The sequence below is a fragment of the Chroicocephalus ridibundus genome, chromosome 4, assembly GCF_963924245.1.
Source record: "Chroicocephalus ridibundus chromosome 4, bChrRid1.1, whole genome shotgun sequence".
NCBI classification, from domain to species: Eukaryota; Metazoa; Chordata; class Aves; order Charadriiformes; family Laridae; genus Chroicocephalus; species Chroicocephalus ridibundus.
This window is the reverse complement of record NC_086287.1, coordinates 33,437,996-33,451,353: the sequence shown is the minus strand read 5'-3', so window position 1 is coordinate 33,451,353 and position 13,358 is coordinate 33,437,996. Positions and strand designations below refer to the sequence as shown.

The 13,358-nt window shown below is 38.2% G+C and overlaps 1 protein-coding gene across 3 annotated transcripts in view; it reads left to right on the top strand.

Annotated features, from left to right (window-relative positions):
- The window catches only part of NUBPL (NUBP iron-sulfur cluster assembly factor, mitochondrial), an 86,931-nt gene that overhangs the window by 20,248 nt on the left and 53,325 nt on the right, over positions 1-13,358 (top strand). For all 3 annotated transcript variants that reach the window (XM_063331774.1, XM_063331775.1, XM_063331773.1), the window contains 2 exons: positions 10,168-10,207; positions 10,298-10,388. In XM_063331774.1, coding sequence (XP_063187844.1) covers positions 10,168-10,207; positions 10,298-10,388 — 131 coding nt within the window. The remainder of the gene's footprint in view (positions 1-10,167; positions 10,208-10,297; positions 10,389-13,358) is intronic.

The following is a 13,358-nucleotide window of genomic DNA, read 5'->3' as shown; positions in this document are numbered from 1 at the left end:
CAGTGTGAGGTCTGGATTTGAAAATGAATCTGTAGAGTAATCCTATGAGGTTCTGAGCACTCTTCGCACTCTTTGGTTTCTATTTCTTTTCTCACATGTAACAGTTGAAAAGGGATTAGGGATGCCTGGTACCATACAGAATAAATCTGTGCACCAATTACCGCTTCTGAATAGAAATTATTATAGTTATGCTATAATTTAAGTTTTCAAAATGAATTAAGACTTCTTAGGGAGGAGAGAGTCTTTACAAATGGAAGATACTCCGTTAATTTAATTTTGCAAACTGTAGTACATTGGAAAGCCTGCTAAGATTTAGTAGGCTATCATTCAAAATACTTTAACAAAATGGTCAGCGAAATACTGGTTAATAAGTTCACAACTGAACTTAATTAGCTAATGGAGGATTATCTAACTGCGGAATAGATATTAACATCAGCTACAACTTATACACAGGGCAATGCTTATAACACAAGTAACAAAAGCATTACTTTATTCTTTCCCCAAATAATTTACCTAAAAGTCGTTTTCTGGCTTAGTGAACTGCATAATTTCTGCGTTTTTTCTTCTTTTTATTTTTTTAAAATCTACCATTAAAAATAGTTGGCAGAGAGTAAAAGCTATGATGTTGCCAAAAAGATATTGCCATTTTGCCAGATAAATAAAACATTTCTTCACTTAATTTAAATGATTATGAAGGTTTTGGTGGGGTTTTTTCTTTATGACAGTTGAATGCTCTTTTAATATTTCAAACCTTTGTGGCCATTTTATGATATCCTCAGTGTCTTTTTTATTTCTTAATTAAATAGTATAGTCAAAAGATCAGCAGTGGGCATCTGTTTTCAAAATCTGGGGGAAAAAGTAATTTTTGAGAGAAAGCTAATTGTAGTTGTGTCCAGCCCCATTGAGACTAATAGTATTGCAGGAGCTATGGAAATGAAATCAGTGGTAAAAATCTGGAGTCAGAAATGGACACTTGCATTTTTTCACTGGGACACATTTACAAGTCTGCTACCCTTTAGACTGTGGATAGCAGAATCTTGAAACAGTGATAATTTAAAATAGAATCTGTTGTGACTTTTTAAAGATGTCTGCTGGAAATAGCTGTATCAAGGGATTGTGGTGTATCCATTTGAGTGTTATAAATAGAACGTCTGGAGTGGACTAGTTAAATAGAGAAAATGTTACGTAGGTAGGGTAGTTATTTAGGTAACCATGAAGAAATTCTTGATCTTACATAAGGGTTTAATTTTAAAGATACAGCTTGTATTCTCAAACAAAGTTGTCTTTATCATGCTTTACCAGTGGATCATGATTAATTTAAATAAAACCTAAATTTGATTCTTTCAAAAAAATCATATTTGCCACTGCCATTACCTCTTGATTTGTGAACAAGTGATTTTTAGGTTGTGTGTTGTCTAATGATACGCCTTATTGATTCCGTTTTGAAAGAAGTCTGAACGGAAGCCCAGTGTTTTACTTTTGGTGATGTCTTATCCCTGATTATCTGGTTGACTGAAGTAGAGTAGTCCCATGTGTCTTACATGTGAGAAAATAATTATTCAGAATGCTGTAATTAGTTGTGGCTTGTATTTTGCAGGCTCTTTCATATGTGATGAGGTAGTTGAAAATGAGAAGTATACTCAAGCGTTAAATATTTTATTCTGGACCTTGGCTATTGCCCTCAAGCCTGTAACAATTAATCTCAAACTGGATTAATTCAGCTATTGTTGAGTTCACTTGTGGAAAAAAATTGATGACCTTTACTTGGAAGGGAAAGGAGGTGGAGGATACCCAACTCTGCAAGGAATTATTTATAGGCATGCAGTTGTTAGCTGCTGTTTAAAAAATAAAAAACTCTAGACACTTATTTATTAAAATTTTATTCTTCATTATACAGAAATTTATGCTTACAAAAAAAGTAAGGCAAAAAAGTATAAGATGGGAAATGTAATGTAGTAATTAAAGTCTCTTACTGAGAGCAGTCTTTTTGCTTAATAAATAGCAAGTAAAATTTTACTTAATGCTATGGCGATATAAATTACAGAAACACTGTAACCTGCAAAAATACATTTCAAGTACTTGAAAACGGAAGTGTATTACTCTTCATGTTGTTAATCCTGCAATGCGGTAATTAAAAATGTGTTGATTTGGATTATGGCTAGCAAATATTCATTCCATTATAAAGTTTACTCTTAGAGATACAAATGATTTGTCTGGTTCAACTTTTATACAAATTGGAATTAAATTGCAAAATGGTTTTATTATAGTAACATGATAGATACACTTTTCATTGTACATACATAAACAAAAGAAATTATTAGTTTTTTTGTTTGTACACTGAACACATTTACCTTTCTGCTTATTTCAGAGGAATAACTTTCCATCCCTCTTCTCTGCTAGAAGTAAAATTAAAGAAATGTAACTATTTCTCACTATTTTTACCTTGCAGTTTCACTTTCATGCTTTTTTCTCTGTGAGTTTCTTGCTGTATTTTCCCTCTTTCCTTACCCTTCTCTACAGTACAATGGAGTGGTTTTTCAGAATAAAGAAATGAAGTGGAAAACATCAAAAATAGAAAAAAATATATTCTAATCCTTGCCCTATAGTGACGAGAGGCTAAAAGTGACAGAGTTTAAAAGCTAGCATCTCTTTCCTTTGCCTTAGTTTATGATCATAATCTTGTAGAGTACATAGAAGTTCACTTTACAAGTGGTGAATGAAATTAGAATAAAATCACAGCATGATGTATGAGGGGATTCATGTGAAATCCAAAAGGGAATATTTAACATACACAGAAACACATGTTTTCTTAAAGTGGAGAATCAACAAGTTTACTGTAGTTGTCATCTGTCATCAGTGTCCAGGTGGTTTTCTTTATTAATTTTTTTTTTAAATTACACATTTGAACATTTTTTTCTTCCACGCATTTTCACCTGCAGTTCTTTTTTTGGGTCTTGATTACAACACTTAACCTAAAAAAGGCTGAATCAACTCAAATGTATTGAGTTCCATAGCTTTGCTTTGAGGGCAATGAAAGTGCCTAGTTAACTGCAGTGTTTTTTTGAAGTTAGATCTTGAATGGAAGGTAAATGTGTGGGGAGTGTCCTGCCTCTCCCTGTTCTGCTAGAGTGTTGTCTGTCACACTGTTGTGTGACTGACCTGGGCACTGCCCCTCACACAGAAGCAAGTCAGTGCTTCAGGTAAGGTGAACCTTCCCCAGAGGTTTTGTGTGTCAGGACGGAAGCCTTGAAATGAACGTTTTATTAGTCTATTTCATTCCTTGTGGGTATAACGAACTAAAAGAACCCACCCAAATTAGCCTAATAAAGCTTTTGATCCACTATAAATAAACTGTTTGGGCTCCATGGGGATCTGAGGGCTTTGCAGAATGTGGGTTATTTTAGTGATTGTAAGGAAGGTGCCTGTGATGGAAGGTAGTGGCAAGATGCTTAAAACTACTCCTGTGTTTTTATTCCAAACCTAACAAGTCAGCAATGCTTTAAAATGTGACAAGGATATGACTAAATCACTCTGCTGTTTACTTGTGCCAAACTTCCTTTAGAAGTACAATCTTCCAGCAAGCAATTAGTTCTTTTGCTTCTAGGTAGAATTGATGAAGTCATATCTGCAAAACAGTTCCATTAATGAAAAATCTTTTACAGCGCTTTGTTTCCTCTGCAGTCTTTCAGGAGGAATAAAAGTGGAAAACCTACTCAGGTAATGGGATTGGTAGACTGACTAAATATGAGAAGCAAATCTTTTGGAAAAAGCCGTGTTTCTCTATGCATTTGTTTCTTAAAGTTGAACTGTGAGCATTGAAGAACGCTCTGAGTCTCATTGCGAGTTTGCTTTGGTTTAAGTATTTGTGATTTCTTCGTGGTTAGATAACACTGTTAGTGCGGGGTATAATGGGAAATGCAGCCTTCCTTGTGTGGAGCTCTTCAGGCTTAAAATACAAATTGCCGTGCTTCTGGAGCAATCCTGCAAATAAACTTATAACAGTGTGAAATCGAGCTTGAAGTCTCAATTAGTCTGTTACTTGCCATAGAATATTCTGGGCTTCTGGCATAAGCGGTTAAAACAATGATTACAGTTAAAACAATGATTTAAAATTTGTGACTCTTGACTAACCTTCTCTTGGCGACAGCATCCTTTCCAGTCTGACATAGGTTGGTGTCTCTGTGTTTTATTGAGGGATGCCCTGGGTCCCTGTTGCTGTTTGTCCTCCTCCCCTCTGCCGCCTTTCTTTTCCCTTTACTGCAGTGTGGGTGCAATTCACTTGCCTTTGCTTAGGAAACAACTACTGCTGTGAACACGCTGGAGTATGGTGTGTGGCATCTAGCTGCCCCTTCAGAAGATATGCTAGCCTTGTACAACTCTCGGCTCCCTAAGGCATCCAGAGTGGCAGGAAAAATCTATATTTACACAAGTAAAGCCCAACCTTTTTGTTAATCTTCTGTCCTGTGTCGTCTTCTTTCTTTCTCCCTGTTGTGGGAAACCCTGTACTGTCTGAAGTCTTTGTGTCCTTAACTGGAATCCAGATCCTCCCATTACAGGACACTGATCGTATGAGGTGACTTTCAAAATAAACAGCAAATAAGTTCCTTATACTTCTACATAGTGACAGCCATAGGAGAATTACTGTTTACTGTGCCGTGTAAGTTGAAGTCCTAACTGCGATTGTGATAGAGTATGCTGTAGTCACTGCAGCATGAAATTGTACGCAATTAAAAACCAGATGATGCAGGAATTTTTGGGATTTTACAAGTGACCATGCTGAAAATCTGTTTCAGCTTGTCTGTATGTATGGCACGTTAATTGAGTTTGTCTCAGATAATCTTGTTTAATGTACTGGAATCCACAGACTATTCTGTGATGTCTCTCTCTGACTGGCATGGTGGCTCTGTGTTGCGTTGTGCCGTACATGATCTGTGTTTCAGGCAGTGAGATGTCACTGAGATGTGAGGAGGTGGAAAATAGCAATTTGTCATGAAAATCTCAGCTAGTGATGAGCTGTGCAAACAGCAGCAGAACCTTTAGCTTTTGTGTAAACTATGAAGAAGCACCAACTTGCTCAGATTTTGATAAATGTATGCAGAAGAGTTACAGTATGGATTTTATTCAAATAACATACTATCAAAGATGAAGGAATACTTATGAGCTATTCGGAAATACACTTTTAGAGTTGCTGCTTTAATGCTTAAGTGCGAGATGCTAAAATGTTATTCAGAGAAGCAGGTATTGTAGACAATACGTAGTGTAACTTTCTGTAGCTTTTTCTGTTGTACACTGTGCCTCAGTTTGCTTTTTACAATTTTAAATTTTTCAGTTATATTTGGGAGTTTCAAGGGAAAATATGTAATTTTAGCAGTGCACCTAAACTGTTTAGTTGTCCTAGGTGTTTGAGTTGTGTGTTACATGCTTTCCAACATTGGAGATGCTGTACGTGGAGCCATGTCTCTGCTAGAGCATCAGACTTGGGGGAACACGGTATAAGTCTCCAAATCCACAGGATTCTTGACTTATCTAGAGCAAGTTTCAAAGTTCAGGTCTTGATTCACTCTTGTGTAACATGAGATACTAATTCCCTACCTGAGAAGCATGTTGTTAGGTAAAAATGTTCGTTTTGGGTGCATGGGTGTTACAGAAACAGGGCTTGTATGAAAATTAACAATTAGGAAACAGGTGCATTCGGAGCATAGCCCAGAGCTTGCAGTCGTGTCTGTGCTGGCAAACGCTTCTGCAGCAGTGGTGTCTTTAGAAACATTTGGAAATCTGCATGCAAAGGTCAGCAGGTTGTTTCTGACTGGAAAATCATACAATTGTTCTACTTTTTGATAGATTTAGCTATTGATGTCCCGTCTTAGAACAACTTAAAAGCACCACATACCTGCTCAATAACCAAAATCCAGTTAGGACACACAGGTGACTTCCACTATTAAGATCTTTTTGGAAGACAAACATTGAGTAAAATAATTGGTTATCATTCTAGGAAGTCTCTGATCTTTCATTATAGAGGCAAGTTCCAAAAATAGCTGAGTACAATAGGAAATCTTTAATGGAGGAATATCTGAGCTTCCAGTGTTTTCATCTCATGTTTCAATATTTTCTTGCCTTTGAAATGGTAAAGAAAAAACAACAACCCACCTCTTAATTCAGGCTCTGAGCAACTCCTCTGCATTAGTGCTCGCTCAGTCAGTAAGCTCAAAATAGATTTGCTAGGGTGTTGCACGATCCACTGTACTCATATTTAATAATTATAAGCTACCTTTGCTTTTCTTAAACAGTGTGGTGCCTCCTGAGGAGGTGTAGTATAACACCACAGTCTTCTGGAATAATGATCTTTACTTACCTGATGAGATAAGGCTGAATGTAAGCCTTTGCTTCCTCTAATGTATCAGTCAACAGACCTCTTCTGAAAATTAAGCCAAGAGTTTATATGTCTCCTTGTGGTTTAACCCCAGCCAGCAACTAAGCACCACACACCCACAGCGGGATGGGGAGAGAATCGGAAGGGTGAAAGTGCAAAAACTCGTGGGTTGAGGTAAAGACAGTTTATTAGGAAAAGCAAAAGCTGTGCGTGCAAACAAAGCGAAATAAAGAATTCATTCCCTACTTCCCATCGGCGGGCAGGTGTTCAGCTGTCTCCAGGAAAGCAGGGCTCCATCACGCGTAATGGTTACTTGGGAAGACAAACGCCATAACTCCAAATGTCCCCCCCTTCATTCTTCCTTCCACAGCTTTTAATGCTGAGCATGACACCACGTGGTATGGGATATCCCTTTGGGCAGTTGGGGTCAGCTGTCCCAGCTGAGTTCCCTCCCAACTTCTTGTGCACCCTCAGCCTGCTCGCTGGTGGGGCAGCGTGGGAAGCAGAAAAGGTCTTGATGCTCTGCAAGCATTGCTCAGCAATAACTAAAATATCTCTGTGTTACCATCACTGTTTTCATCACAAATCCAAAGCATAGCACCATGCGAGCTACTATGAAGAAAAGTAACTCTATCCCAGCTAAAACCACGTCTATAGCTCTGTACGTACTTTCTGTGCAGCACTAACCTATGGCCACCACTGAACAGCTATGTCAGGCTATCTACAGAAAAAGAATGGAGTAACTCAGATACCTCCTCAGGATAGTCTGCAAGGCTTGCTTTTTCTGGGGAAAAAGTTAAAAAAAAAAAAATAAAAAATTACGAAATGTAGAAGATCCATCCTAACGACTTCAACATTGTTCTTCCCCATGTAACAACCCAGCCTTCAGACCAGTCCTAGAACTTCTTTAATCAGCAATCTGCTGTAATGCTTCCAGGAATTAGCTTGTGTCTGTCTTGTCTAGTGCCCTACTTGTAGCCGACCAGAAAACACGTTTTATTGACATTTCATTGGTGCTCTGTTGATCTTATTGATCTGATTTTGTATGTTCAGAGAAAACAAAGCACCCTTTTATTTAGGGCCATCAAGCTTACTGAAAAGTTGTAAACAAGGACATTTTATTGATTTCTTAGCGTAGGTGGCATAGTATTGCTGTGTGTTGCGATTTTAAGAAATCTGTTTTGTTGCGTGTTGGATTTTTGGAGCTGTGTGGTGGGTGTCTGATAACAGAGAAGGAAGCATTAGCTCTGCTCTGAAAGCAATGGGAATTAGAGGTGTTACTGAGATCTCATTAAGCTAAATCTTCTTTACATGTTATGTCTTAGAAAATCTTCACGAGACCCAGGACGAAGGAGGAGGAATGCCTGTTGATTTTGATGAGACAAGGGTTATTACCAGAGCCCACTGAAGCACTTTACATTTGAGATAGTCTTAAGAATGCTTTTGAGCAGTAGGCAAACAGTGGGGTGCTCTGCAATATTTTGTATTACTTTGAGAATATGCAGAACATTATAGCCAGAATATACAGCAGGTTGTGAATTGTTCATGTGCATTGTATAAATTTGATTAAATTTTGCTGCTCAGAGCAGTTTATAGTCCTTGTTGTTAACCAAAGAAGATAAGATCCAGTTTTCATAAAACGAAACTCTACCGTTGAGAAATAAACAGTGCACATGTTTTAACAACAGAGGCGCCCCTTTGGCTGCTCTGTAGGTCAGTGTTTGTGTACTTGCAGCAGCTCTCCTGTTTTACCCACTGAGGTGAAGGAAAGGGAGATCTCTGAACATACTGTAGAGCACTTGGATTGAACTGAGAAGTGACATGGTATTTTGGTGAACTTTCTCAGAATAAATGCATCTCTTCCATTCTTCTTACCCTCCAGTTCCTGGTCCTCATGTGCTGAGTGGTCGAGGATTGGCCTCCCCTTTTTGTTTTCATTTTATCTTAAAATTGTTCCTATTTCATGGTAAAAATGAAGCAGAACTTGAATCTGCAATGATACATGATGTTGCAGCTACTTCCCCCCCCCCCCCCCCCCCCCCCCCCGGTTTCTTTCTTTTTTAAAACCCCCTCATAGGTAAATATGTAGTCATTCTTCTCAAGACATCTAAGAGTATTTTAACTTGTGGTGGTATGTATGCTGTTTACAAGGACACCAAAGCAGTGCTTAGAGACAGCTCTAGGCTGAAGTTCAAATGTCGTCAACTTCCTTATTACAAAACTATCTTACTGCAGGGGGGATAAGTAAGACTGTGATTCCTAGAAGTGTGGTTAGACAGTGTAATGCCACCAAAATAAACCCTGACTAAACACTGAAAAGAGCTGTGCGAGTAGAGAAGAGCTGTATTAGACTGATGCAGTGTATCGGTCCAAACCTGTCTCTTTTCCAATAGCAGTTCCATACTCATTCCTGAATGCAATAGTTGTGCAAGTGATTTGTTTAGCTTCCTATTTCGTTCTTTTTGATTTGTAAACCAAAACGCTGTGATCGGAAAAACTACATCCAATTTATTTTCGGCCATATTTCTACAAAATTACATAGCTTGAATGCCCGCTTACTTGATTGCTTGAAAGCTTTCATCTGTAGAGTTTAGCCGTTTAATTTGCATGCTCTAGGGTGTTATTTTGTCTGAATTTGGAATTCAGCTTTGAATGCACTGCATTATATTCACATTGTTTTTAATTTATTATCTCTATATATTTTACTTTGGGTGCATCAAAGGTTTCTGTAAAAATATGTATTATAATATATTTTTTATTGTTTAAAGTATTCTTTATATTTTCTGCTGGTTCCTGCCTGTGCATGCTCTTAAAATAAACCAGCTCGACCAAATAAAATTCCTTTTGTTCTTTTGTGTATGTGCATGCACCGTTTTGAGATGGGGTGTGGATCTAGATGGCAGAGACTATAAAGAGGAGTTTTTGGCTTTTGCAGGGTTTTGTTTTGAATGCATGTATTTTTTGTTTACATTCTGCTGGCTTGCCCCTTTGCCAGCGAAACGATTTATGATATTTCACCCTCCTTTTTTTCTTGACACTGGGAAGTATAGGAATATGGAGTATGACAAGGATATTACTTCTGCAATGTTCAAATAAGCATCTTTCATTCCTCCAGAAATTTTGGAAGTCCTGCAGACTTCTACCAGCCTGAAGAAATCCAGGACTTCTTACCCAAAGCTGATGACAGAACGTAGTTTAGGGGTGGCTTTACTGGGTACCTCTCCTCTGGGGTTCCAAAGCAGACTTAATACAAGGAGAAGATTTCCCCAAATCATTGGTGTGTTAGTGGGAGCAATCCTCTAATTTGTGAGATTAATGCGTAGCATAGTTTAAAAAAAAAATCGAAATCCCATCGGGTTGTAGGACTTCGATTTTGTTCTGATACAGATGACTCCGCATTTAGTGAAGTATTGCAGAAGTAGGCGGCTGCCTAAATAGGAGACTTATGCCTTGCAGCATGGAGATTTCATACAAATAGATGAAGTCTTGGTTTCAGCAACACAAAGTGACATTATATTATGGGCAAATGCATTGTTATTCTGGAAAAAAATGAATGGTATCAGTAAAATGTAACAACCTAAGAAAAAGTGGGGCCAGGTTCTTGGGTAGAATAGATAAAGGTACACATATATTGAAGAGATAAGGGGGAAAAATAGACAAATGCTTTTAACAGAGAGGGAAGACTGCTCTTAAAAGGAAAAAAAAATGTGTAAGCGTATTTCTTTAAAACAAACAAAACAACCCCCCCAAACAAACTCCCCCCCCAAAAAAAAACCCCTTGTTTGCTTCTGTTTTAGAAAATCTAATGAGGCCCCTTAAGAACTACGGAATTGCATGGTGAGCATATATTTTTATTTAAATCAAACTTCTTTACAGATGTATTTGTTACTGTGCTGGAAACCTTAAGTTTTTGCTTTGTTGTTTCAGCATGTCTATGGGTTTCTTGATAGAAGAGACTGCCCCGGTTGTGTGGAGGGGGCTCATGGTAATGTCAGCTGTTGAGAAATTGTTGAGACAGGTAAGGAGTCAGGAACATATTTGTGTTTCAAACTAATAGATTATTTTAAAATGCATTTAACTAATACATGAGTATCCATGACGTTATTTCATATATTAGTGTTGAGCATTTTTTGTATCTTGGTCGTCTTAAATTTTTAAGAATTTAATCTTAACTTCAGGTAAGAGGGAAAGTTGACACCTTTTGCATTTACCTGTCCCCTTCAAATTGAGCTGTTGTTCCATGCATTCGATGAGTGAGTCACCCCAATTTGCATTCCTTCTCATTCGTTTTTATGTTTCTTTATGTATTGTTAAAAAAAAAAGGCATTTTGAAGTTGCCTAAGGATTTGAATGTATAGATATCTATGCGTATCTACAGCTGTATTCCCTTATGTGCTCGTTAATTCACCAGCACTAAGAATTCTTGGATGGCGTTTGACATATGACAGGTACATGAAAATCATTAGATACCATCTCTGTGTAATGCAGATAGATTGTTAGTTAATGAATTTCCTGGCATATGGAAGCGGGGCGGCTTTTTTATTTCTTGACAGATTTTTTTTTTCCCTCTTATTGTGAATAGATCTGTGAAGTGCTAATGAGACAAACAGCTGAAAAAATGCATTAAGGTTGCATGTTTAGACTTTGAAGTGACCCAGATTGTTCACGGCTGACATCCATTCCAGGGATTTAATGTATACAGCTTGGAGATTACTAGGTTTCTGTGTCTCTTCTGTAAATGCCTCCAGATCTTGTGCTCCCTTAATGACTGAAAAGATTATTATTTTTTTTTTCAGCCTTTTTCCATTTTTTTCTGAATTCTGCTCTAACACAGACTTTAGAATAGTGGCAATCATTGCCCTAGTCAAAAAAAGCCATGTGTCTGCCAAAACTTCAGGAAGAACGTCTCTGCCTAGATTTGGCCTTTAAAAATAAGTGGTATCCATGCCAATCGCTGTGGAAGGCTGTTCTGACCTCTTTGTGTGTTGCATTGCATTGGCCAGGCTCACAAAGCCTAGAGCCTGAAACCTCGAAGGTAGAGCTAAAGTTAGCAGCTGCTGTATTGGCATACTCCACCCTGGGAGACTGAAGACTTGCAGGCGCTCCAGTGCCGTTGCTTCAATCGGTGGTATCCCCAGATGGGAAACATGTGCCAGCATCCTTGCGGAGGGTGCGGATGATGCCTTGTAATGAGCTCATTGCTCCCTAGCAACAGACGGAGCAGTTACAGGCTGGCCGATCATGCTGTAGGAACGAGACAGAGTCCATTAATGCTCTGGGCATCAGTGATGTGCCTGACAGTGCAACCTGAATTCTGAAAGAGGAAGGCTTTACAGCTAAATTTCTTCTCCCCACAAGCATTTTGCCTCCACATTGTATTGGGTCTGGCTAAGATGGAGTTAATTTTCCCCATAGCAGCCCTCATAGTGCTGTGCTTTGTGTTGGTAGGTACAAAGGTGTTGATAACATACTGGTGTTTTGGTTACTGCTGAGCAGTGCTCACACAGCATCAAGGCTGTCTCTCCAACATTCCCACCTCACTATTAGGCTGGGGGTGGGCAAGATCTTGGGAGGGGACATAGCTGGGACAGATGACCCAAACTGACCAAAGGGATATTCCATATGGTATGACGTCTGAAATAAAAACAAAGAGAAAGGAGAAGGAGGGGAGCATTCGTTATTACGATGTCTGTCTTCTGGAGCAACTGCTGTGCATACTGAAGCCCTGCTTCCGGGGAAGTGGGTGGATGTTACCTGATGATGGGAAGTAGAGAATAAATCTTTTGTTTTCTTTTGCTTTATTAAGCTGCTTTTATCTTGACCCGCAAGGTTTTTTTTCCATCTTATTTTCTCTCCCCTCCCATCCTACTGAGGAGGTGAGTGATGGAGTGACTTGGTGGGCAGCTGGTGTCCAGCCAAGGTCAACCCCCCACATGCTTGATGACCAAGGTAGTATTAAATCTGTGCTTGAAAAAGCCTGTTTTTATCTCCTCCTTTGAAGAAAGAAGATCACAGATCACAGGGAGAACCAACAGGTTCTATCTCATGTACAGGTAGTTTTGAGAAAATAACTAATACATTTTCCAGACTAACGCATGCTATTTTGGTTTTAAAAACTGTTATATCCCTCTGATGTAGTTACTAGTCAGTCTCAAGAAGGGGTTAATTGTAGAACCAGTAGTGTGGTAGCCTTGGACGCCTAAACAGGAGAGGACCACCGCATGCAATGATGTTTTTAAATATACTCTCATTCCATTTCATATTAGAAATAGATTTGTGATCTGTTGGGGGCTTTGAAATTTTTTCCTTGTTTTCTCTTTATCTGTTCTGGTTGGTCTTAGCTATTACCTTTTTTTTTTTTTGACAGGATAAAGTTGCTTGCAAGAGTAAAATACTTCTGCTTATATTTAACTAAAACCATATTCTTGAGAAATATCTGCTTTACCTCTATAACTACATATAAATCACCTAAATTAGCTCCCTAATCTAGATTTATGGTATAATATAAGTGTAAGGAGCTTGTGTGCATTCAGACAAGCTGATAAAATATTAAGTTCTTAAAATAGTTAATTCAACCAGATAGAAAACACAGAGGTCCCAGACTTTTGCATTAAAAACGCTGTTGGTATTTTATAATGGTGTTTATTATTAGATGGCGGAGGGTGTTTTTTGTGTTTTAAGAGCATCAAGACTGTGCATTTGCTCTGTAAATAACTGGATGCTTGTTTGGTTAACATTAGTTAACATTATAGAATCATAACTCAGTTAAATATCTCTCTATTTCAAATGCCTTGAAATTATCTGAAGTTTTGTTGTGGCTGAGAAGCGACTTCTTCATTCACATAATTCGATGTTCTATAGGCCTGTTTACACTGCAAGGTGCTCTTTTTCTCTTGTCTGGGTTTTAACTCTTCCCATTTCCCTGACACAGTTATCCTTATGTAAAAATTCTTTCACCTCTGTTAACAATTCCTTTGAATCTTGCCTG